This window comes from Schistocerca americana, chromosome 7 (genome assembly GCF_021461395.2).
Source record: "Schistocerca americana isolate TAMUIC-IGC-003095 chromosome 7, iqSchAmer2.1, whole genome shotgun sequence".
Taxonomy (NCBI): Eukaryota; Metazoa; Arthropoda; class Insecta; order Orthoptera; family Acrididae; genus Schistocerca; species Schistocerca americana.
The window spans coordinates 571,988,437-572,015,489 of NC_060125.1; the positions used below are offsets into that span (position 1 = coordinate 571,988,437).

Sequence of the window (27,053 nt, forward strand, 5' to 3'; positions counted from 1 at the left end):
TTTTACAGAAACGATGAAGTAGCTGCCGCGTTTTGGCCGTGCCTCCTGCGTGGCGTGGTGTCCATTGTGCACTTACTCAGGTTGCCTGCTGAAACTGCCGTTGATGTTGATTTCGTACGGATTCTCGCCGGGCGTCTGCGTCAGGGCGAAGCATCCGAGCCTCTGGTAGTCTGGCGCCTCATACTGGAACAGCACGTACCAGTTTTTCCTCTCCTGCGGAGGAACGGAGCCGTCACAAATAGATCTATAGTTCTCAGACACCGTCAGGCTATCCGACGCAAACTTCCATATGTTGTCAACCACGTGGCTGCAACGTGTATGGGTACATGCAGTATATACACTCCTGGAAATTGAAATAAGAACACCGTGAATTCATTGTCCCAGGAAGGGGAAACTTTATCGACACATTCCTGGGGTCAGATACATCACATGATCACACTGACAGAACCACAGGCACATAGACACAGGCAACAGAGCATGCACAATGTCGGCACTAGTACAGTGTATATCCACCTTTCGCAGCAATGCAGGCTGCTATTCTCCCATGGAGACGATCGTAGAGATGCTGGATGTACTCCTGTGGAACGGCTTGCCATGCCATTTCCACCTGGCGCCTCAGTTGGACCAGCGTTCGTGCTGGACGTGCAGACCGCGTGAGACGACGCTTCATCCAGTCCCAAACATGCTCAATGGGGGACAGATCCGGAGATCTTGCTGGCCAGGGTAGTTGACTTACACCTTCTAGAGCACGTTGGGTGGCACGGGATACATGCGGACGTGCATTGTCCTGTTGGAACAGCAATTTCCCTTGTCAGTCTAGGAATGGTAGAACGATGGGTTCGATGGCGGTTTCGATGTACCGTGCACTATTTAGTGTCCCCTCGACGATCACCAGTGGCGTACGGCCAGTGTAGGAGATCGCTCCCCACACCATGATGCCGGGTGTTGGCCCTGTGTGCCTCGGTCGTATGCAGTCCTGATTGTGGCGCTCACCTGCACGGCGCCAAACACGCATACGACCATCATTGGCACCAAGGCAGAAGCGACTCTCATCGCTGAAGACGACACGTCTCCATTCATCCCTCCATTCACGCCTGTCGCGACACCACTGGAAGCGGGCTGCACGATGTTGGGGCGTGAGCGGAAGACGGCCTAACGGTGTGCGGGACCGTAGCCCAGCTTCATGGAGACGGTTGCGAATGGTCCTCGCCGATACCCCAGGAGCAACAGTGTCCCTAATTTGCTGGGAAGTGGCGGTGCGGTCCCCTACGGCACTGCGTAGGATCCTACGGTCTTGGCGTGCATCCGTGCGTCGCTGCGGTCCGGTCCCAGGTCGACGGGCACGTGCACCTTCCGCCGACCACTGGCGACAACATCGATGTACTGTGGAGACCTCACGCCCCACGTGTTGAGCAATTCGGCGGTACGTCCACCCGGCCTCCCGCATGCCCACTATACGCCCTCGCTCAAAGTCCGTCAACTGCACATACGGTTCGCGTCCATGCTGTCACGGCATGCTACCAGTGTTAAAGACAGCGATGGAACTCCGTATGCCACGGCAAACTGGCTGACACTGACGGCGGCGGTGCACAAATGCTGCGCAGCTAGCGCCATTCGACGGCCAACACCGCGGTTCCTGGTGTGTCCGCTGTGCCGTGCGTGTGATCATTGCTTGTACAGCCCTCTCGCAGTGTCCGGAGCAAGTATGGTGGGTCTGACACACCGGTGTCAATCTGTTCTTTTTCCATTTCCAGGAGTGTATTATTCCCGTGCAGGGGGAGACATTTTGACTGAAAGTCGTCTGACCGCGTCGGAGGAAAAATACGACATTGCAGTGCTTGTGTTTTCAGAAGTACGGTGCAATGTTCCTTCGGATATGCGAGCACTGCAGTTGCATCGCATTTCTGAACAACACAGGCACTGAAATATCGTATGGATTACATGAAGTTCATAACACTGTTCGTCCAAGTATAAGGGGCACTCAAATGAAAGTAAGACACATGGAATAAAATAAATAAATTCATTAATCTTTCAAAAGTAGCCGGCAAATGTTAATACAAATATCCCACTGTGGGACAAGAAGGTAATTGCTTCCATAGAAAAACGTTTGCTGTTGCCCACTGAACCAGTATTGTGTCCTGGCGTGCACCTTTTCGTCTGAAGCAAATCGACGGCCACGAATTCTTCTTCAGGGCTCCAAATATATGGAAATCGCATGGGGAGAGACCAGAGCTGCATGGAGGATGTGTAAGGACATCTCAGTGGAACTCCTGCAACGTAGGTGAAACAAAATAGGCAGCTTATAGGTCCACTCCTATGTAGAAAACACGGTTTTCAAATTGAAATACGTCTTTCTAATTTGCTCTCTTCCACAAACATTCTTAAAGGAATTATTGAAATTTTCCAGCTCGACTGTTTCTGACATGAATTCAATGTATTATATCATACACGATTAGCCAATTTTTGCCTTACAGGCCATTTTCAAGGACACTCCTTTCTCGTGGGGCAGCATCTTGATCATTTTCTTCATGCTGGGTAACACAGCTTTACATTTGTTAAAGGACATTTTGATGTTTTCCTTTGTTTCTTGCACAAGATATGAAGGGCTTATTTCAGTAGTGGTTGTTGTTGTTGTTCTTGCTGTAGTCTTCGGTCCTGAGACTGGTTTGATGCAGCTCTCCATGCTACTCTATCCTGTGCGAGCTTATTCATCTCCCAGTACTTACTGCAACCTACTTCCTTCTGAATCTGCTTAGTGTATTCATCTCTTGGTCTCCCTCTACGATTTATACCCTCCACGCTGCCCCCCAGTGCTAAATTTGTGATCCCTTGATGCCTAAGAACATGTCCTACCAACCGGTCCCTTCATCTTGTCAAGTTGTGCCATAAACTCCTCTTCTCCACAATTCTATTCAATACCTCCTCATTAGTTATGTGATCTACCCATCTAATCTTCAGCATTCTTCTGTAGCACCACATTTCAAAAGCTTCTATTCTCTTCTTGTCCATACTATTTATCGTCTATGTTTCACTTCCATACATGGCTACACTCCATACAAATACTTTCACAAACGACTCCCTGACACTTAAATCAATACTCGATGTTAACAAATTTCTCTTCTTCAGAAACGCTTTCTTTGCCATTGCCAGTCTACATTTTATATCCTCTCTACTCCGACCATCATGAGTTGTTTTGCTCCCCAAATACCAACACTCCATTACTACTTTACGTGTCTCATTTCCTAATCTAATTCCCTCAGCATCACTCGACTTAATTCGACTACATTCCATTATCCTCGTTTTGCTTTTGTTGATGTTCATCTTCTATCCTCCTTTCAAGACACTGTCGATTCCGTTCAACTGCTCTTCCAAGTCCTTTGCTGTCTCTGGCAGAATTAAAAGGCCATCGGCGAACCTCAAAGTTTTTATTTCTTCTTCCTGGATTTTAATACCTACTGCGAATTTTTCTTTTGTTTCCTTTACTGCTTGCTCAATATACAGATTGAAGAACATCGGGGAGAGGCTACAACCGTGTCTCACTCCCTTCCCAACCACTGCTTTCCTTTTATGTCCCTCGACTCTTATAACTGCCATCTGGTTTCTGTAAAAATTGTAAATAGCCTTTCGCTCCCTATATTTTACCCCTGCCACCTTCAGACTTTGTAAGAGAGTATTCCAGTCAACATTGTGAAAAGCTTTCTCTAAGTCTACAAATGCTAGAAATGTAGGTGTGCCAATCCTTAATCTTTCTGCTATGATAAGTCGTAAGGTCAGTATTACCTCACGTGTTTCATTATTTCTACGGAATCCAAACTGATCTTCCCCAAGGTCGGCTTCTACCAGTTTTTCCATTCATCTGTAAAGAATTCGCATTAGTATTTTGCAGCAGTGACATATTAAACTGGTAGTTCGGTAATTTTCGCATCTGTCAATACCTACCTTCTTTGAGATTGGGATTTTTATATTCTTCTTTAAGTCTACATCTACATTTATACTCCGCAAGCCACCCAATGGTGTGTGGCGGAGGGCACTTTACGTGCCACTGTCATTACCTCCCTTTCCTGTTCCAGTCGCGTATGGTTCGCGGGAAGAACGACTGTCTGAAAGCCTCCGTGCGCGCTCTAATCTCTCTAGTTTTACATTCGTGATCTCCTCGGGAGGTATAAGTAGGGGGAAGCAATATATTCGATACCTCATCCAGAAACGCACCCTCTCGAAACCTGGCGAGCAATCTACACCGCGATGCAGAGCGCCTCTCTTGCAGAGTCTGCCACTTGAGTTTATTTACCATCTCCGTAACGCTATCACGGTTACCAAATAACCCTGTGACGAAACGCACCGCTCTTCTTTGGATCTTCTCTACCTCCTCCGTCAAACCGATCTGGTACGGATCCCACACCGATGAGCAATTCTCAAGTATAGGTCGAACGAGTGTTTTGTAAGCCACCTCCTTTGTTGATGGACTACATTTTCTAAGCACTCTCCCAATGTATCTCAACCTGGTACCCGCCTTACCAACAATTAATTTTATATGATCATTCCACTTCAAATCGTTCCGCACGCATACTCCCAGATATTTTACAGAAGTAACAGCTACCAGTGTTTTTTCCGCTATCATATAATCATACAATAAAGGATCCTTCTTTCTATGTATTCGCAATACATTACATTTGTCTATGTTAAGGGACAGTTGCCACTTCCTGCACCAAGTGCCTATCCGCTGCAGATCTTCCTGCATTTCGCTACAATTTTCTAATGCTGCAACTTCTCTGTATACTACAGCATCATCCGCGAAAAGCCACGTGGAACTTCCGACACTGTCTACTAGGTCATTTATATATATTGTGAAAAGCAATGGTCCCATACACACTCCCCTGTGGCACGCCAGAGGTTACTTTAACGTCTGTAGACGTCTCTCCATTAATAACAACATGCTGTGTTCTGTTTGCTAAAAACTCTTCAATCCAGCCACACAGCTGGTCTGATATTCCGTAGGCTCTTACTTTGTTTATCAGGCGACAGTGCGGAACTGTATCAAACGCCTTCCGGATGTCAAGAAAAATAGCATCTACCTGGGAGCCTGTATCTAATATTTCTGGGTCTCATGAAAAAATAAAGCGTGTTGGGTCTCACACGATCGCTGTTTCCGGAATCCATGTTGATTCCTACATAGTAGATTCTGGGTTTCCAAAAACGACATGATACTCGAGCAAAAACATGTTCTAAAATTCTACAACAGATCGACGTCAGAGATATAGGTCTATAGTTTTGCGCATCTGCACGACGACCCTTCTTGAAGACTGAGGGTATTTCACCGGTCCCATAGATCTTGCTCCCCAGTGGTAGAGTTTTGTCAGGACTGGCTCTCCCAAGGCTGTCAGTAGTTCTAATGGAATGTTGTCTACTCCCGGGCCTTGTTTTGACTCAGGTCTTTCAGTGCTCTGTCAAACTCTTCATGCAGTATCGCACCTCCTATTTCATCTTCATCTACATCCTCTTCCATTTACATAATATTGTCCCCAAGTACATCGCCCTTGTATAGGCCCTCTATATACTCCTTACACCTTTGTGCTTTCCCTTCTTTGCTTAGAACTGGGTTTCCATCTGAGCTCTTGATATTCATACAAGTGGTTCTCTTTTCTCCAAAGGTCTCTTTAATTTTCCTGTAGGCAGTATCTATCTTGCCCCTAGTGCGAAAAGCCTCTACATCCTTACATTTCTCCGCTAGCCATCCCTGCTTAGCCATTTTGCACTTCCTGTCGATGTCATTTGTGAGATGTTTGTATCCCTTTTTGCCTACTTTATTTACTGCATTTTATATTTTCTTCTTTCATCAATCTATTTCAATATATCTTCTGTTACCCAATTATTTCTACTAGCCCTCGTCTTTGTACCTACTTGATCCTCTGCTGCCTTCACTACTTCATCCCTCAGAGCTACCCATTCTTCTTCTACTGTATTTCTTTCCTCCATTCCTGTCAATTGTTCCCTTATGCTCTCCCTGATACTCTGTACAACCTCTGGTCCTTTCAGTTTATCCAGGTCCCATCTCCTTAAATTCCCACCTTTTTGCAGTTTCTTCAGTTTTAATCTACAGTTCATAACCAATAGGTTGTGGTCAGAGTCCACATTTGCCCTGGAAATGTCTTACAATTTAAAACCTGGTTCCTAAATCTCTGTCTTACCATTATATAATCTGTCTGATACCTTCTAGTATCTCCAGGATTTTTCCATGTATACAACCTTCTTTTATGATTCTTGAACCAAGTGTTAGCTATGATTAAGTTATGCTCTGTGCAAAATTCTACCAGACGGCTTCCTCTTTCTTTTCTTACCCCCAATCCATACTCATCTACTATGTTTCCTTCTCTCCCTTTTCCTACTATCGAATTCCGGTCACCCATGACTATTAAATTTTCGTCTCCCTTCACTATCTGAATAATTTCTTTTATCTCATCATACATTTCATCAATTTCTTCATCTGCAGAGCTAGTTGGCATATAACTTGTGCTACTGTAGTAGGTGTGGGCTTCGTGCCTATCTTGGCCACAATAATGCGTTCACTATGCTGTTTGTAGTAGATTACCCGCACTCCTACTTTTTTATTCATTATTAAACCTACTCCTGCATTACCCCTATTTGATTTTGTATTTATAACCCTGTATTCACCTGACCAAAAGTCTTGTTCCTCCTGCCACCGAACTTCACTAATTCCCACTATATCTAACTTCAACCCATCCATTTCCCTATTTAAATTTTCTAACCTACCTGCCCGATTAAGGGATCTGACATTCCACGCTCCGATCCCTAGAACGCCAATTTTCTTTTTCCTGATAACGACGTCCTCTTGAGTAGTCCCCACCCGGAGATCCGAATGGGGGACTATTTTACATCCGTAATATTTTACCCAAGAGGACGCCATCATCATTTATCCATACAGTTAAGCTGCATGCCCCCGGGAAAAATTACAGCCGTAGTTTCCCCTTGGTTTCAGCCGTTCGCAGTACCAGCACAGCAAGGCCGTTTTGGTTAATGTTGCAAGGCCCGATCAGTCAATCATCCAGACTGTTGCCCCTGCAACTACTGAAAAGGCTGCTGCCCCTCTTCAGGAACCACACGTTTATCTGGCCTCTCAACAGATACCCCTCCGTTGTGGTTGCACCTACGGTACGGCCATGTGTATCGCGGAGGCACAGCATACAGCAGCTAAAAAAGATAGAAAAATGGCGTAGCCTACTTATGAGATGGACATCTTTTCACATTCCTCTTTTAACGGGGTGTTCGCTATTTTAGGCGCTGGGATTGCAACGTCTGTCTGAACAGCAGATATATACTTTCAAACGAACTACAGTTTCGTTACGTAAGTTTTTCGAGTCTGTAGTTAAAACTAGAGGACTGCCCATGTACAATGCTCTCGTAATCAACCGATCTGTCACTGTCTTCCGGTCGTTGGTCAGTTAGTTACATGCTCCACAGATCATCTGAACGATGCTTTTATCAAAATGATGTGGAACGGGTAAGTTTACACGCTATGTACACTTGATTAGTGTTAACATTGATGAACACATTATTATTCCAGTATTGCAAGTACACTTTTTTATTTTTTGTATTTGCTTTTACTAACCACCGGTTTTTAAATAGACATTCGTCAATGGAATAGAAGGATTATTTCCTGGGAAAATGATTTTAAATTAGATTTAAACTCGCTTCGCTACCTGTGAGTCATTTAATTTTAGTGGAAAAATGCTCAATAATTCTTATTGCTGCATATTCAACTTCTTTAACAATGGGTAAAGGTCATTCTGCCCTCTGCTGTTGTGGATGCGGACATCATAGTTCTTCTCAAATTGTGATGGATTATTTGCGACGAATTTCAGTAACTAGTGGCTGCATTGCGAGAACCCAGCTAAAAAACCTAGCTCCTTGAAGGGGTTCCAACAAGGCGTCCGTGGATGAACACCACATACTGTGCTTACCCCTCGTCTTTGTGCAGTCAGTGCTTCCTAAGTGATGTGTTATTCCCGAAAATTATTCCGTAAGACTTTACTGAGTGGAAATGTGCAAAATAAACCCAACTTCTGATCTTAATCCAGAAACACACCAAATGGTTCTCTCTATGCTTCACACAGCACTATGCTGATAAAAATAGCCCAGTGATGGATTGTGTTTAAACTACCAGGCGACATCTAAAAGCAAGATGCTAGTTATTATGGCAGGCCAGTTAATATCATAGTGAATGCTCCACTACGCTTCAGTGACACACACATATGGCCGTTTACAAATCTTTGGAAGAACTGTACGATCTACATGCAATTTTGTGTTTGTTCATCACGACCTGCTTCGGCCCTAAGGCCAATTTCTAGTGAATATATCAGGCGTCCTGGGAAGGCACAGTCATCCTTTTACCTACGATACCAAAGCGCCAAAATTTTCAACCGGCTTCCAAGACGAGAAACCCATAAACCACGCGAGGTGCGTATCGTAACGATTACTTAAAACAATGTAGTTGAAATGCACAGTATCCTTGCATGTTTAAACAGCATGATCATCCAAATGAATGTTCTCTCGTTTACAGTTCACTCCTTGTAGTATAATTGTGAGAAATTATATACTTTGTATCTGCAAGAAAATCACATGCAACAATAGCCCCCATGATATTTAAAGTTGATGCCGGCATTTAGCTTGAATTTTGCAAAGAATATCTGCCTCATTCAATAAAATTCTAATTGGAATTTATATATATTAACTGCTTTCGATAACCCATGTATATTACAAAAATGGGTGTATGTACATATGTATGCGTATGTATGTTCAATATCTCCTGCTGAACCGCTAGGCCGGTTACAACCAAATTAGGTACACATATCCCATACTGTCAGGCAACAATCTATCCATCATAGTTCAGGAGATCACACGTCAAGACTTTGAGATGCGTCAAAAACCAGGGCATCATGCATAACGTTTAAATTTACTTCTTAATTGCTTCTAACCTACTCGCAACGTATTTCACAGACAGTATTCACACATGCCGCTGAATATACCTGCACAAATACATTATTGTAAGACACATAAGCCTAGATATATGACGTCATAAACACGGAGATGCATGAAAAATTTCCACATCAAGCATGGAGTTGTAATACATTCCTTCTTCACTACAAAGACACTCCTGCCCTCAAATTAACTTAAGAAAATCCCTGATACCTGTCAGCGCTTTTGACAGCTTTCAGCTGAGAAGCGCAAACGGCTGTAGGCGAAAACAATAGCAGTCTACGCAGCTACGAAGAGACGTTGCAATAGAGGTGTTTACAAATGCGCGTTGTGGACACGCAAAGCAGCTGTGCTTATATATTACTCATATTTATATGTACGACTGTTTCATAATGCATGGAAATCAACTTTTTCCGATGTTATACGCTACAGTTAATTTTTGGTTTCCGTTTCTAATAGCAACTGACAATACGAATTCACTGACACTACCGTCATTGCAATCTAATAGCAAATAAAATTTCGACTCAACAGTAACACAAAAAATTGACTGTTTGAGACATGGGTGTTCATGGCGTATACCTTACGTCAATGTGATACCTGTTCAGTCTAGCATTTTTGATGACCCTTGTAGACCGATAGAGTCAAGTAAAGAAATTATAAGAATTCAGAATTTTGAGTGAAAAGGCATACTTCGAAACATGTCTTTCAGGTAAATGCCTGAATGTCTTTCATCTTCCGATACGTCACATAAAGAATTTCACGCATCTGTCATTTTTCCTTACCGAAAATCATACTATAGAAACGAAATTTACTTGATAAGAAATTAATTATTTGATGTGACTTTGATAATACCAATGAATATTAAATTTGGACTAGATATTGCCCTAGTTAAAGAGGTGTATTTTTCAAATGAATAAAACTTCGGAAATGACATCACAGACACGCATACGCAACGCTACGGAAATTGGCAATGCATCTGAAATGATCTACTACTGCTTGTGAGTAACGTAAGGCAATCCGAAATAGTTACTAAGATAACTTACAATTCGTACGACATGAGTAAGCATTATTGTCGATGTAATAAGTGAACTAAAGGCATAAAATCGTTTCCCTAATTATTCTTACAGCCGGCGTTCATACAAATCCTCGTAGTTAATCAGTACTACCATACCGGAAAATCATTTAGCTGAATTGATGAAAGGAACGAAACAGAAATCAAGATCTGCGACCGTCTCCTAATCTACCAGTTGTTACTGGATCCTACAAACAAAAAGATTTTACAAAGTGCAATCAGATTACAGTTCCAAGTTTCACGTTTTCTCCCAGCACAACAACAGAAAGGCCTGGTCCATAGCGCAGATGTGAAAAGCACATAAGAAACGAAACCCTTTGGTAAAATGAATACTTATTTTCTACATTCAGTCAAGAATCGTGCGTAACACACGTAAACAAAATGTAATCTGCCCATCATTGATCGTAACCTCGAGTGTCACACTTTTACTCATTTGATGACACTACCTAAGCAACCACAGCGTTCCAATACAGATTGCCAGATCTTAAAATAAAGAAACACATTACACTGTATTCTGCGGACGGTGTGTAGGAAATATTATTACAATTCTCAGCACCAATGGACGAATACAAAACCATAAGGTGGCTTTAGTTACCACTCTCCAACCTTCTCAGTGTAATTTAATACAGACGCGTTCAAAAGCACACCAAATCACACGCAACGAAAATACGTTTTCACTACAAAGTAGCTCAAATGGAATCGCTACGAAGCAGAACGCTTTGCTTCCCCTCAAATCAGCATGGTGACCACGCCGTAGCTACAAATGCTCAGAAGGCACTCTCGCCTCAGAGTTCTCCGGCAGAGAAACAATTCAATCCAGGCAGCAGAAAATAAGCGGCAGTAGATAAATCATCACAGATACAAGAGAAAAAAAAGATGCTCACCAGAAACAGACGCGTTATAACCTTAATATATGGATAATTTTCTTCATGTTGGGTACCACAGCCTTACATTTTGAAGTTTTCCACCTCAGCTGTTTTTGAGAAGAATTCAGGTAACTATATGAAGGGCTTATTTCAATAGTGGTACAAGTCCATATTTCTTCATTCTGAGATACAGAGTCCTATAGTTAAAAGATCTGAGTTGAGATATATATACCAGAAAAATATATATATATATATATATATATATATATATATATATATATATATATACTTGAATTATATACTTGAATACATATACTTGAGTATTTCTGGTATCTCAATTGCAGATTTTTCAGCGGTCTTTTAACTTGAGGACTCTGTATCTCACAATCAACAAAAATGGACTTGTAGCACTGGTAACCCCTCCCCCCCCCCCCCCCCCCCCGATGAACCATGGACCTTGCCGTTGGTGGGGAGGCTTGCGTGCCTCAGCGATACAGATGGCCGTACCATAGGTGCAACCACAACGGAGGGGTATCTGCTGAGATGCCAGACAAACGTGTGGTTCCTGAAGAGGGGCAGCAGCCTTTTCAGTAGTTGCAGGGGCAACAGTCTGGATGATTGACTGATCTGGCATTGTAACACTAAACAAAACGACCTTGCTGTGCTGGTACTGTGAATGGCTGAAAGCAAGAGGAAACTACAGCCGTAATTTGTTCCGAGGGTATGCAGCTTTACTGTATGGTTAAATGATAATGGCTTCCTCTTGGGCAAAATATTCCGAAGGTAAAATGGTCCCCCATTCCGATCACCGGGTGAGGACTACTCAAGAAGACGTAGTTATCAGGAGAAAGAAACCTGGCGTTCTACGGATCGGAGCGTGGAATGTCAGATCCCTTAATCGGACAGGTAGGTTAGAAAATTTATAAAGGGAAATGGGTAGGTTGAAGTGAGATATGGTGGGAATTAGTGAAATACGGTGGCAGGTGGAACAAGACTTTTGGCCAGGTGAATACAGGGTTATAAATACAAAATCAAATAGGGATAATGCAGGAGTAGGTATAATAATGAATAAAAGATAGGAGTGCGGGTATGCTACTACCAACAGCATAGTGAACGCATTATTGGGGCCAAGATAGACACGAAGCCCATGCCAACTACAGTAGTACAAGTTTATATGCCAACTAGCTCTGCAGATGATGAAGAAATTGATGAAATGTATGATGCGATAAAAGAAATTTTGCAGGTAGTGAAGGGAGACGAAAATTTAATAGTCATGGGTGACTGGAATTCGATAGTAGGAAAAGGGAGAGAAGGAAACATAGTAGGTGAGTGTGGATTGGGGGTAAGGGATGAAAGAGGAAGCCGTCTCGTAGAATTTTGCACAGAGCATAACTTAATCATAGCTAACACTTGTTTCAAGAATCATAAAAGAAGGTTGTATATATGGAAAAATCCTGGAGATACTAGAAGGTATCAGATAGATTATATAATGGTAAGACAGAGATTTAGGAATCAGGATATAAATTGTAAGACATTTCCAGGGCAAATGTGGACTCTAACCACAACCTATTGGTTATGAACTGTAGATTAAAACTGAAGAAACTGCAAAAAGGTGGGAATTTAAGGAGATGGGACCTGGATAAACTGAAAGGACCAGAGGTGTACAGAGTTTCAGGGAGAGCATAAGGGAACAATTGACAGGAATAGGGGAAAGAAATACAGTAGAAGAAGAATGGGTAGCTCTGAGGGATGAAGTAGTGAAGGCAGCAGAGGATCAAGTAGGTACAAAGAAGAGGCCTAGTAGAAATCCTTGAGTAACAGAAGAAATATTGAAATTGTGGTGTCACCACCAGACACCACACTTGCTAGGTGGTAGCTTAAATCGGCCGCGGTCCATTTAGTACATGTCGGACCCGCGTGTCGGCACTGTGTGATCGCAGACCGAGCGCCACCACAAGGCAGGTCTCGAGATACGGAAGAGCACTCGCCCCAGTTGTACGGACGACTTTGCTAGCGACTACACGGACGAAGCATCGCTCATTAGCCGAGCAGATAGTTAGAATAGCCTTCAGCTAAATTCATGGCTACGACCTAGCAAGGCGCCATTAACCATTTTAAGATAGAGTCTCACTTGTATCATCAAGAAATGTCTCATCAAGAACGATGTATACAACAAGGATTTAAAGTTAAGTAGAATAGCAGCTACGTACTTTTCTTGCTACAATTCATTACATATCCTGTTTCAGACCTCTCTCTAGATTAACGCGTGCCTTTTGGCTACTTCATTGTGGTGTAGCTGTCTTGTTACGACAGAACAGTTGGCGACGAGTCAACGGAAAGTGTCTTGTTCTTTCTAATTGCTTACTTTTACTTGTGTCATGGCTTCGCCAGATGTACTGTCCGAATTTTATCGCTTGCAGAATCAGCAGACGCAGGCGTTATTGGATGCCCTTGGACAGCTCGTCCAGGGTCAACGTGCACTGCAACACGATGCGGCAGCTGCCGCTTCACCACTACCGCAGCCACAACATGCAGTTGCACCGCCGTTTCGCAAGTTTGACCCAACCCAAGAGACATGGACTGAGTGGTCACGCCAGTTTGGATTTCATCTCGCCGCCTAGAGAATTCAAGGTAACGAGCGGCAGCCTCATTTATTGGCGTGTGTAGGGGTGCAAACGCACTGTGTGATAGTGAAATTATTTCCCCGACGCGACGTAGCAACTCTGTCCTACGAGGAAATTTTGTCTGCTTTAGATACCTATTTCAAAGACACGGTCAATGTCGTTGCAAAAAGGTATACTTTCTTTCGTACAAAACGTACGGCCGGTCAAACTAATCGGGAGTGGGTTGCAACTTTGCAAGGCCCTACAAGGGATTGTGCTTTTGAGTGTGAATGTGGACTCCCTTATTCAGATGCAATGGTGCGTGATGCAATCCCACAGAACGTTTCTGATGTTCGTATCCGGAGCAAATTTTGAAACTAGTTAATCCCTCCCTTCAGCAAGTGATAGACATATTGGATAGGCAAGACACACTTGACTTTGCTCAGGAATCATTTGAAACTTCACCAGCCGTGTGTAACATTAACCCGCCCGCCGGGCGCACTGCGCGGCCCGGTAAACTGCCCTCGCACACGTCCACGCAGCTGCCGCCAACACTCTAAACCAGGTGTGCCGCGCCAGCATACAAATGCAGTGAAATCATGCCCGCGGTGTGCTACTAGACATTCGCGTGACAATTGCCCGTCACGCCAAGCTATTTGCTTTTTCTGTCATAAGAAAGGACATGTTCAAAGTGTTTGCCAGAACAAGCTCAGATCAGACACTCTTAATCATTCCAGGCCCTTTGCATCGCACTGGAATCGAACCAAGAATACTCTGGCTCGTGAGCCTTCGCCCATGGACATTCATGTAGTTAATTCCACCCCGTCCAGTGCCACTGTCTCTAACAGTGACTGCGTTCGTCCCCCAAAATGTGTGCGTCGACGTCGCCGGAAATCACGTCAATTAGCAAGCGATTATGTACCAGTGTCTGTTCAAATTGCACAAAACAGTCGCTCTTGTCGTCAGAAGGACAATAAACTTTTTGCAGATTTGGACTTTAATGGCAAAGTGATCCCATTCCAGCTCGATACCGGAGCTGCGGTTTCATTGCTCAATCACGACACGTACAAACAACTGGGCAAACCTCCGTTGCGTGCCGCAAATGTTCAGTTAAAAAGTTATTCAGGACAGCAGATCCCTGTGTTAGGACAGTGCACTCTTCTTGCAACATACAAGGGACACACAAAACTTGTGTCATTTTACGTTCTTCGTTCTTCTACTGCAGTGAACTTGTTTGGTTTAGATTTATTTCAGTTGTTTAACATGTCTATAGTAAATCAGGTCCTATCAGTGACTCAGACTGTGCCTTCAGACAGTGTTTCTCGTCTGTGTGAAGAATTTGCAGACATTTTTGCACTGGGCCTTGGTTGCGTTAAGAACTATGAAGCACATTTGGAACTGAAAGTCAACGCGCAACCGAAATTTTTCAGAGCGCGCAATGTTCCTCACGCATTGCGTGATGAGGTCGCAAGAACATTACACGATTTAGAATCACAAGGTGTAATTGAACGTGTGCAAGCTTCTCTCTGGGCCTTACCCTTAGTCATTTTGCCAAAACCTTCTGGAAAACTGAGACTTTGTGTGGACTTCAAGGCAACAGTGAATCCACAACTCGTGATTGCAACTTTTCCCTTACCCCGCCCGGAAGATCTTTTTGATAAACTGTGCCCGGGTAAATACTTTTCGAAGTTGGACCTAGCAGATGCGTACTTGCAAATCCTGGTGGACGCCGAATCCCAGTGCGTCTTGGTGGTTAACACGCATCTGGGTTTGTACTGCTTCAAAAGACTGCCGTTCGGGTGTGCATCCGCCCCTGCATTGTTTCAGCAATATTTACAAACTGTTTGTGCGTCGGTCCCTACTGCTGCGAACTATCTGGGCGATATTGTGATCTCCGGAAAGACAGCCGACGAGCATTTAGCACACCTACGAACATTATTTCAGGTATTGCGACAAAATGGTCTTCGCTTGCGGATGGACAAATGTGTGTTTTTTGCTCGGGACTTGCCATATTTGGGACATGTCATCAATGTCCAAAGCATACTTCCGAGTCCAGAGCACCTCCGTGCCATACAAGATTTGCCTTCGCCACAGAATGTGAAGCAGCTACAGGGTGTGTTGGGTAAAATGAACTATTATCATCGCTTTCTGCGCAATGCCTCTTCCATTTCAGCTCCGCTTCATAGCTTACGCCGTAAGGGTGTTCCGTTCGTCTGGACGACGGAATGCGAACGCGCCTTTCGCCAGTTGAAATCGGCGTTGCTTTCTAATACTTGCCTTACGCCATTCGATCCCCAGAAACCCCTTTTGTTGATGGTAGATGCATCGGATTTCGGGATCGGTATGTGCTTGCGCACAAAGATGGATCGCATGATCGCCCTATTGCCTTTGCGTCCAAATTGCTCTCGTCTGCGCAAAGAAATTATTCCCAGATAGAGAAAGAAGCTTTGGCTCTCGTGTTTGGTGTTACTAAGTTCCATGATTTCTTGTATGGTCGTCACTTTACCATCATCACAGACCACAAACCTTTGACATCGCTTTTTCATCCTAACAAACCTGTACCTCCGCGTACAGCGCAGAAATTCATTCGCTGGTCTATTTTCCTCTCGCAGTACCGCTACGATATCTTGTATCGGTCCACTGCTAAGCACGGAAACGCCGATGCGTTGTCCCGTTTGCCTGTTGCTGAGGATAAAGCATTCGATTGTTCCGAACTTGGTTGCATGTTCATTGATTCGGAAACCGATGAAGTGGTCGAATCGTTTCCGATTGATTTTCGTCGTGTAGCTACAGCCACATCTGCTGACCCGGTCCTTGCTGCCGTTTTGCGTTTTGTTGCTACGCAATGGCCTTTGTCAAAGTCTCGGATCGAGGATCCGTTGGTTCGCCGATTTTTTGCTCACAAGGAGAGACTTTTTGTTCGATGTGGTGTTTTGTTGTTGCGTTCTGATAATGATCAGTCCAGAGTCGTGGTCCCACGTTCGTTACAGTCCTCTGTCTTACGGCTTCTTCACCAAGGACATTGGGGTATAGTGCGAACGAAACAATTTGCTCGTCAGCACTGTACTTGGTTCGGAATCGATGCTGCGATTACGAATATGTGTTCTTCTTGCATGGCGTGTGCCGAACAACAATCCGCACCGCCGCGGAAAGTTTTTGCATGGCTAAAAGCCACTTCCCCTTGGCAACGCTTGCACATCGATTTTGCTGGTCCATTCTGGAATGCTCGATGGTTGGTTCTGGTGGATGCCTTCAGTAATTTTCCTTTTGTTGTCCGGATGTCTTCAACGACGTCCTCTGCCACCATCCAAGCGTTGTCTGCTACCTTTTGCATTGAAGGTCTTCCGCAGGCTATTGTTTCCGACAACGACCCACAATTAATGGCTGCAGAATTTCAGTCATTCTGCCAGGCCAATGGTATTCAACATCTGACATCCGCGCCGTTTTCGCCTCAGTCAAACGGTGCCGCTGAACGATTGGTCCCGACTTTCAAGGCACAGATGTTGAAGTTGAAAGAGTCGCATTCCTGGGAGGACGCCTTGTTGCTCTTTTTGTCATCGTATCACTCTCAGCCCCGAGATGGTCGCTCGCTGGCTGAGTTGCTCCACGGTCGTCCTCATCGAACCTTGATGTCTTTGCTGCATCCGCCGCATCAGGTTCCTGTGCAGCGGCAGACTTCTGCTTTTGCTCCAGGCGACGTTGTATTCTATCGCAACTATCGAGGTTCACGGCGTTGGCTCGCAGAGCGCATTCTTCGCTGCCTCGGCCGCGCGATGTATTTGGGTTTGGGGGCCTCTGGTGAGGTGCGTCGGCATCTCAATCAGCTGCGCCTCTGTCGTCGCACGGGTTCTGCCGCTCCCCGTCTGCTTTCAGCGACGGTGCCGTCCGGTCAGCGCCCTGGGGACCCATCTACTGGCTCGCCTCATCCCCAGGTGTTACCGACGATGCCTTCCGTTTTGCCTCATGGCGACCCGCCGCCGCAGCCGGCGCCGCCGCCGCCTGCTCTCCCGCCGGCGCCGCCCGCATTCGACGCTTCGCTGCAGCCGCCAAGAGCCTCCCTGGGACACGCGCCGCCGATCGCTACCCGTGACCAGCTGTCCTCCGCCATGGAACTCTTACCCGCTCCGGACCACATGACGTCATCGAGCGTCGGATACCCCGACGCAATGGAAGTCGATTCTTCGGCCCCTCCTGTCTCTTTACGGGCGCATACACCGCATGTTGACGTGCACCCTGGAGTAGGTTTTCAGGCGTTTCCTAGCTCCCCTCGGACCGAATGGCCGGGTGCGGGTGGCACAGCCTCGCCTGTTGTTCGGCTCCCCACCTCATCGCATACATCTACATGGGGTCCTCCCCACGGCGGGCGGAAGCCTTATAACACGACCGTTCGCCGATTTGCGGAGGAGGAATGTGGTGTCACCGCCAGACACCACACTTGCTAGGTGGTAGCTTAAATCGGCCGCGGTCCATTTAGTATATGTCGGACCCGCGTGTCGCCACTGTGTGATCGCAGACCGAGCGCCACCACAAGGCAGGTCTCGAGTACGGAAGAGCACTCGCCCCAGTTGTACGGACGACTTTGCCAGCGACTACACGGACGAAGCATCGCTCATTAGCCGAGCAGATAGTTAGAATAGCCTTCAGCTAAGTTCATGGCTACGACCTAGCAAGGCGCCATTAACCATTTTAAGATAGAGTCTCACTTGTATCATCAAGAAATGTCTCATCAAGAACGATGTATACAACAAGGATTAAAAGTTAAGTAGAATAGCAGCTACGTACTTTTCTTGCTACAATTCATTACGTATCCTGTTTCAGACCTCTCTCTAGATTAACGCGTGCCTTTCGGCTACTTCAGTGTGGCGTAGCTGTCTTGTTACGCCACAACAGAAATTATTTAATGAAAGGAGAAAATATAAAATGCAGTGAATGAAGTCGGCAAAAAGGAATACAAACATCTCTCAAATGACATCGACAGGAAGTGCAAAATGGCTAAGCAGGGATGGCTAGAGGATAAATGTAAGGATGTAGAGGCGTTTCGCACTAGGGGCAAGATAGATACTGCCTACAGGAAAATTAAAGAGACATTTGGGGAAAAGTGAGCCACTTGTGTGAATATCAAGAGCTCAGATGGAAACCCAGTTCTAAGCAAAGAAGGGAAAGCACAAAGGTGTAAGGAGTATATAGAGGGCCTATACAAGGGCGATGTACTTGTGGACAATATTATGTAAATGGAAGAGGATGTAGATGAAGATGAAATGGGAGGTGCGATACTGCGTGAAGCGTTTGACAGAGCACTGAAAGACCTGAGTCGAAACAAGGCCCCGGGAGTAGAACACATTCCATTAGAACTACTGACAGCCTTGGGAGAGCCAGTCCTGGCAAAACTCTACCACTGGGGAGCAAGATGTATGGGACCGGTGAAATACCCTCAGACTTAAAGAAGAATATAATAATTCCAGTCTCAAAGAAAGCAGGTATTGATAGATGCAAAAATTACCGAACTACCAGTTTAATATGTCACTGCTGCAAAATACTAACGCGAATTCCTTACAGACGAAACGAAAAACTGGTAGAAGCCGACCTCGGGGAAGATCAGTTTGGATTCCATAGAAATGTTGTAACACGTGAGGCAATACTGACTTTACGACTTAACTTAGAAGAAAGATTAAGGATTTACAAACCTACTTTTCTATCATTTGCAGACTTAGAGAAAGCTTTTCTCAATGTTGACTGGAATATTCTCTTTCAGATTCTAAAGGTGGCAGGGGTAAAATACAGGGAGCGAAAGGCTATTTACAATTTTTACAGGAACCTGATGGCAGTTATAAGAGTCGAGGGACATGAAAGGAAAGCAGTGGGTAGGAAGGGAGTGAGACAGGGTTGTAGCCTCTTCCCGATGTTATTCAATCTGTATATTGAGCAAGCAGTAAAGGAAACAAAAGAAAAATTCAGAGTAGTTACTAAAATCCAGGGAGAAGAAATAAATACTTTGAGGTTCGCCGATGACATTGTAATTCTATCAGAGACAGCAATGGACTTGGAAGAGCAGTTGAGTGGAGTGGACAGTGTCTTGAAAGGAGTATATGAGATGAACATCAACAAAAGCAAAACGAGGATAATGGAATGTAGTCAAATTAAGTCGGAGTATGCTCAAGGAATTAGATTAGGAAATGAGACACTTGAAGTAGTATTGGAGTTTTGCTATTTGGGGAGCAAAATAAGTGATGATGGTCGAAGTAGAGAAGATATAAAACGTAGACTGGCAATGGCAAGGAGAGCGTTGCTGAAGAAGAGAAATTTGTTAACATCGAATATAGATTTAAGTGTCAGGAAGTCGCTTGTGAAAGTATTTGTATGGAGTGTAGCCATGTATGGAAGTGAAACGTAGACGATAAATAGTTTGGACAAGAATAGAATAGAAGCTTTCGAAAGGTGGTGCTACAGAAGAACGCTGAAAATTAGATGTGTAGATCACATAACTAATGAGGAGGTATTGAGTAGAATTGGGGAGAAGAGGAGTTTGTGGCACAACTTGACAAGAAGAAGGCACCGGTTGGTAGGACATGTTCTGAGGCATCAGGGGATCACAAATTTAACACTGGAGCGCTGCGTGGAGCGTAAAAATCGTAGAGGGAGACCAAGATATGTATACACTAAGCATGAAACATGGACCTTGCCTTTGGTGGGTAGGCTTGTGTGCCTCAGCAATACAGATGGCCGTACCGTAGGTGCAACCACAACGGAGGGGTATCTGTTGAGAGGCCAGACAAACGTGTGGTTCCTGAAGAGGGGCAGCAGCCTTTTCAGTAGTTGCAGGGGCAACAGTCTGGATGATTGACTGATCTGGGTAAACTACAGCCGTCATTTTCCCGAGGGTATGCAGCTTTACTGCAAGGTTAAATGATGATGGCGTTCTCTTGGGTAAAATATTCCGGAGGTAAAATGGTCCCCCATTCGGATCACCGGGTGGGGACTACTCAAGAGGACGTAGTTATCACGAGAAAGAAACCTGTCGTTCTACGAATCGGAGCGTGGAATGTCAGATCCCTTAATCGGGCAGGCAGGTTAGATACTCTAAAAAGGGAACTGGATAGGTTGAAGTTAGATATAATGGGAATTAGTGAAGATCGGTGGCAGGAGGAGCAAGACTTTTGGTCAGGTGAATACGGGGTTATAAATACAAAATCAAATAGGGGTAATGCAGGAGTAGGTTTAATAATGAATAAAAAATAGGAGGGCGAGTAAGCTACTACCAACAGCATAGTGACCGCATTATTGTGGCCAAGATAGATACAAAGCCCATGCCTACTACAGTAGTACAAGTTTATATGTCAACTAGCTCTGCAGATGGTGAAGAAATTGATGAAATGTATGATGACATGAAAGAAATTATTCAGGTAGTGAAGGGAGACAAAAATTTAATAGTCATGGGTGACTGGAATTCGAGAGTTGGAAAAGGGAGAGAAGGAAACATAGTGGGTGAATATGGATTGGGGGAGAGAAACGAAAGAGGAAGCCGTCTGGTAGAATTTTGCACAGAGCATAACCTAATCATAGCTAACATTTGGTTCAAGAATCATGAAAGAAGGTTGTATACATGGAATAATCCTGGAGATACTAGAAGGTATCAGGTAGATTATATAATGGTATGACAGAGATTCAGGAAGTAGGTTTTAAGTTGTAAGACACATCCAGGGGCAGATGTGGACTCTGACCACAATCTATTGGTTATGAACTGTAGATTAAAACTGAAGAAACTGCAAAACGGTGGCAATTTAAGGAGATGGGATCTGGATAAATTGAAAGAACCAGAGGTTGTACAGAGTTTCAGGGAGAGCATAAGGGAACAATTGACAGGAATGGGAGAAAGAAATACAGTAGAAAAAGAATGGGTAGCTCTGAGGGATGAAGTAGTGAAGGCAGCAGACGATGAAGTAGGTAAAAAGACGAGGGCTAGTAGAAATCCTTGTGTAACAGAAGAAATATTGAATTTAATTGATGAAAGGAGAAAATATAAAAACGCAGTAAATGAAGCAGGCAAAACGGAATACATACGTCTCAAAAATGAGATCGACAGGAAGTGCAAAATGGTTAAGCAGGGATGGCTAGAGGATAAATGTAAGGATGTAGAGGCTTATCTCACTAGGGGTAAGGTAGATATTGCGTACAGGAAAATTAAAGAGACCTTTAGAGAACAGAGAACCACTTGTATGAATATCAAGAGCTCAGATGGAAACCCAGTTCTAAGCAAAGAAGGGAAAGCAGAAAGGTGGAAGGAGTATGTAGAGGGTCTATACAAGGGCGATGATTTGGGGACAGTATTATGGAAATGGAATAGCATGTAGATGAAGATGAAATGGGAGATACGAAACTGAGATAGGCGAAATACCTTCAGACTTCAAGAAGAATATAGTAATTCCAATCCCAAAGAAAGCAGGTGTTGGCAGATGTGAAAATTACCGAACTATCAGTTTATTAAGTCACAGTTGCAAAATACTAACGCGAATTCTTTACAGACGAATGGAAAAACTGGTAGAAGCCGACCTCGGGGAAGATCAGTTTGGATTCCGCAGAGATGTTGGAACGCGTGAGGCAATACTGACTCTACGACTTATCTTAGAAAATAGATTAAGGAAAGGCAAACCTACATTTCTAGCATTTGTAGACTTAGAGAAAGCTTTTGACAATGTTGACTGGAATACTCTCTTTCAAATTCTAAAGGTGGCAGGGGTAAAATACAGGTAGCGAAAGGCTATTTACAATTTTACAGAAACCAGAAGCCAGTTATAAGAGTCGAGGGACATGAAAGGGAAGCTGTGGTTGGGAAGGGAGTGAGACCGCGTTGTAGCCTGTCCCCGATGTTATTCGATCTGTATATCTCAAATCACTCTCAAACAAATGTTGAAAGCATAATAGTTTGTCACATAAGCTGCACACGAATCAACGCAACAGTTCCACAATCGCACAATTTTCTCTGTGCTCTATCATAACGTATGTTTTTACCTTTTTTGAATTTGCGTTCCGTTTTGGAAGTTTTGGCTCCAGAATTCCTTCGTTGTAGTATTGTTCATATCCGCTTATTAGTTGTTTTTTTCTGTGAAATGACTATGTTGTAACAATTTGTCCATTTCATTTGGACTGTTGAGCTCCGTGGCCGAGGATAATGATATTTTACCATAAAAATACAGCGACCAGCCATTTTTTTAATGCGTTTTAGTTATGCCAATATGCATTTCGGGTTTGCACCCATCTTCAGCTGGAAAGATACATGTAATTTGCCAGCTGAAGATCGGTGCAACCCGAAATGCATATTGGCATAAATAAAACGCATTAAAAAAAGTGTCTGGTTGCTGTATTTTTATAGTAAAATGTGACTATGTTGTATCTCGTCTGCTTTCACTATTCATAACATTTACTTGCGACGGTAATGTATTCACACCACATGACTCATATTCTATAACCAATTAATAGTTTGACAGTTGGAAACACTACAGAGAAAGAACAAACATTTGAATGACCGGACGGACAGTTCATAATTTTGTGAAAATATTGGCTGAAAGGAGTTTTCTACACACTTCGTCCTCTTTGATGTCCAATACTGTGACAACTTTACCAGTGCTCCCCTTCGCTCAATGTACTTCTTCAGCCTGAACCGCTTACAGTTTCTGTTGTGCCTCTTTTTCACAGTTCAGTACACTTTCTTCCTGTTTTCATGCTTGATCTGTGTTCAGTTTTTGACAGGCTATTACTTGTCCATCTTACCACTACATCCGAAAGGGTTGCGATTGGGTGTTTCCCTTGTGAGTATGACTTATTAAAACCATGTCTCGGCTCTACTTACTTACGTGGTATTAGGGTCATTACATTCTTCTTAAGGAATTATGCAGGATTAACTCTAAAAATGACTCAGGTAACCCGAGTAAGGCCAAAACAACAGAAAGCCGGTTTGCAATGGAGTATAAAATAAATAATATTCTAGAACATCAATACTATATATTTCAGTTTTTAATTTGTAGAAGTCAACAAAGTATGTCTGTACTAGGTTTGTAGTTGTGGATGTTGTAGTTTAGTGTCAGTACGCCGTGAGCAGAGACATACATTGCTGGACTGGCAATACCGTGTACAGTTTCAGTGTCGTCACTGAAGTCAACACTTTAAAATCGCAATATGGCGGCGACCGCAAAGGACGAGTAAACAGCTGTTTATTTACTGATAAAATACCCGTAAGAAAATACTACAACTACGTCACCTTTACAGTTTTGACTCAATGGTCAATAAATGAGACGTGTTTGGCTGTGATTTTTCGTACTGAAGACCAAAGGCACAAGGAAAGGAACGAGTCTCAATGCCAGCGTAACTAGAAACATCTCACATATTTTTGCTTTTGTTCCGTGCGGAGGCCTTAATAATGATATTGTATTTTATGTTATCTGAAATACTGGCATTGTTTAAATAGTTTGTGTAGATCAGTTAGGATTCCGTAGAAATGTTGGAACACGTGAGGTAATACTGACCCTACGACTTATCTTAGAAAATGGATTAAGGAAAGGCAAACCTACGCCTCTAGCATTTGTAGACTTAGAGAAAGCTTTTGAAAATGTTGACTGGAATACTCTCATTCAAATTCTGAAGGTGGCAGGGGTAAAATACAGGGAGCGAAAGGCTATTTACAATTTGTACAGAAAGCAGATGGCAGTTATAAGAGTCGAGGGACAGGAAAGGGAAGCAGTGGTTGGGAAGGGAGTGAGACACGTTTGTAGCCTCTCCCCGATGTTATTCAATCTGTATTTTGGGCAAGCAGTAAAGGAAACAAAAGAAAAATTCGGAGTGGGTGTTAAAATCCATGGAGAAGAAATAAAAACTTTGAGGTTCGCCGATGACATTGTAATTCTGTCAGAGACGGAAAAGGACTTGGAAGAGCAGTTGAACGGAATGGACAGTGTCTTGGAAGTAGGGTAAAGATGAACATCAACAAAAGCAAAACGAGGATAATGGAATGTAGTCGAATTAAGTCGGGTGATGCTGCGGAATTAGATTAGGAAATGAGACACTTAAAGTAGTAAAGGAGTTTTGCTATTTGGGGAGCAAAATAACTGATGATGGTCGAAGTAGAGAGGATATAAAATGTATACTGGCAATGGTAAGGTAAGCGTTCCTGAAGAAGAGAAATTTGTTAACATCGAGTGTTGACTTAAGTATGAGGAAGTCGTTTGTGAAAGTATTTGTATGGAGTGTAGCCATGTATGGAACTGACACATGGACGATAAATAGTTTGGACAAGAAGAGACTAGAAGCTTTCGAAATGTGGTGCTACAGAAGAATGCCTAAGATTAGATGGGAAGATCATATAACACTAATGAGGAGGTATTGAATAGAATTGTGGAGAAGAGGAGCTTGTGGCACAACTTGACTAGAAGAAGGGATCGGTTGGTAGGACATGTTCTGAGGCATCAAGGGATCACCAATTTATTACTGGAGGGCAGCATGGAAGGTAAAAATAGTAGAGGGAGACCAAGAGATTAATACGCTAAGCAGATTCAGAAGGATGTAGGCTGCAGTAGGTAGTGGGAGATGAAGAGGCTTGCACAGGATAGAGTAGCATGGAGAGCTGCATCAAACCAGTCTCAGGACTGAGGACAACAACAACAACAACAACAACAACAACATATAGAATCAGGAGCTCAATAAATCTAGTATTAGCAGACGCAGCTTAATGATGTGTTTTTAACCAATTTTGATCAACTTTGACTTTCCTTCGAATAGAACGCTTTTTACGAAAGTGCGCCTATAAGTAGAATGCTCTATTTTTCGTTGACAGCAAGTGTCTTTATGCATTTGAGTGTTCAGTCTGCTATAAACCTGTGCGTATTCAGCTTGATGTTTTTCTCATAAAATGATTCTATCATGTATGTGTTAAACTCAAGTAGTACGTAAAAGTTTTCTGAACTGCAGAACTTGTTTACGACACATCGTAAAGCTTAAGACTTCATTTCGTTTCAGAAAATCGTAGTAGTAGCATAAACAAACTTTTTGACGCTGTCGTTTTACCACACCAAACGTCAGGCTTCAGAAAAGATGTGACTTTACTAGTCTAGTAACGTATGTCTGTCGGGAGAAACTCACCATGGTAAATGGGAGCTGCTCTTCGGAGGCGGGTGGCAGCAAGCAGCTGGGTTCCCCCACCACAGCGGCGACACACAGTAACGGCACCAACACGAGTAAGGCAGCCATCTGCAGGCAAACAGCAGGCGCACAGCGCAGATAATCACTGACTAACGACCCAACACCAACCACGTGAAAACTGTGTCATTGCAGTTATTCAGGAAACAGTATATTGTACCTAATGCTTTTTTGTGTTTTGATTATAAACTTGGCGAGTACCAATCGTAGTCGGTTACGTATTGCAGTGGAAACTCGATTAACCGCCATCTTCGGGACCGTGGTCGTGACGGTTCAAATGGGTCTAAGCACTATGGGACTTAACTTCTGAGGTCATCAGTCGCCTAGAACTTAGAACTAATTAAACCTAACTAACCTAAGGACATCACACACATCCATGCCCGAGGCAGGATTCGAACCTGCGACCGTAGCGGTCGCGCGGTTCCAGACTGAAGCGCCTAGAACCGCTCGGCCACCCCGGCCGGCTGGTCGTGACGGTTGAGCGAATAGATGGATAACAGAAACACTGTATTCCTCCAAAACATAACCTCAATCAATTATTTTATGTACAGACACATATCACTCTCACAGTAATATAATAATATTACGGAGCGAAAAAAAATTAAACACGATTGTAATAGCAAATAAAACTATTTATTACATGATAAAAACATCCGTACAGTAGCTACAAAAGTTGCAAAATACGTAATGTACAGTACTGTACTGTACTATAAACTTACAGGTGAAATAGTTTATCTAGCTTGGAAATAGTCAGTCAATTTCTTCTGCCTTTTTGATGTTCGAGCTTTCACCGCGGCAATATTTCGTATTTTTCGGAGCAGTAGTGCCTGCGTTGCGTTAGCCTCTTTTTGACTTTCAAGCCATTCTATACACTTGGACAGCATTGTTTCGGCCTCTGAATGGTTAATAGTTTGTTTTTCTTCATGGTTTGAACACTCGTCTTCATCAGCCCCTTCTTCTTCTTCTCTTGTGGCACATACGCTGCCAACAATTTCATCACTCCCTGATCCATGGGCTGTATAAGTGAAGTTGTGTTTGCTGGAAGGAAGAGACAAGTTATGTTGCCGTCATCACTTTTCATTTCACAAGTAGGGTGCGTTGAGGCATTATTTAATAGCAACAGCGCTTTCTGTGGCAACTTTTTTTCAGCCAAATGTGCTCTAACTTGAGGTACAAATTGTTTGTGAAACCAGCCAGAAAAAATTGATTGATCCATCCAAGCACTCTTCTGGGCGTAGTACTGTGCAATTGTGCAGGGAGAGCATTCAAATTCAAATTCTTGAATGCACGAGGTTTTCTTCATTTTCCAATCACAAGTAGGGGTAGCCTATGATTGCC

At 43.7% G+C, this 27,053-nt stretch overlaps 1 protein-coding gene across 1 annotated transcript in view; it reads right to left on the reverse strand.

Moving 5' to 3' along the window:
* Window positions 1-27,053, reverse strand: part of LOC124622453 — a 62,095-nt gene that overhangs the window by 9,540 nt on the left and 25,502 nt on the right. Inside the window, exons 2-3 of the mRNA XM_047148155.1 lie at window positions 25,659-25,766; window positions 77-213 (exon numbers count right to left, since the gene is read on the reverse strand). Of these exons, the coding sequence (XP_047004111.1) occupies window positions 77-213; window positions 25,659-25,766 (245 nt within the window). The remainder of the gene's footprint in view (window positions 1-76; window positions 214-25,658; window positions 25,767-27,053) is intronic.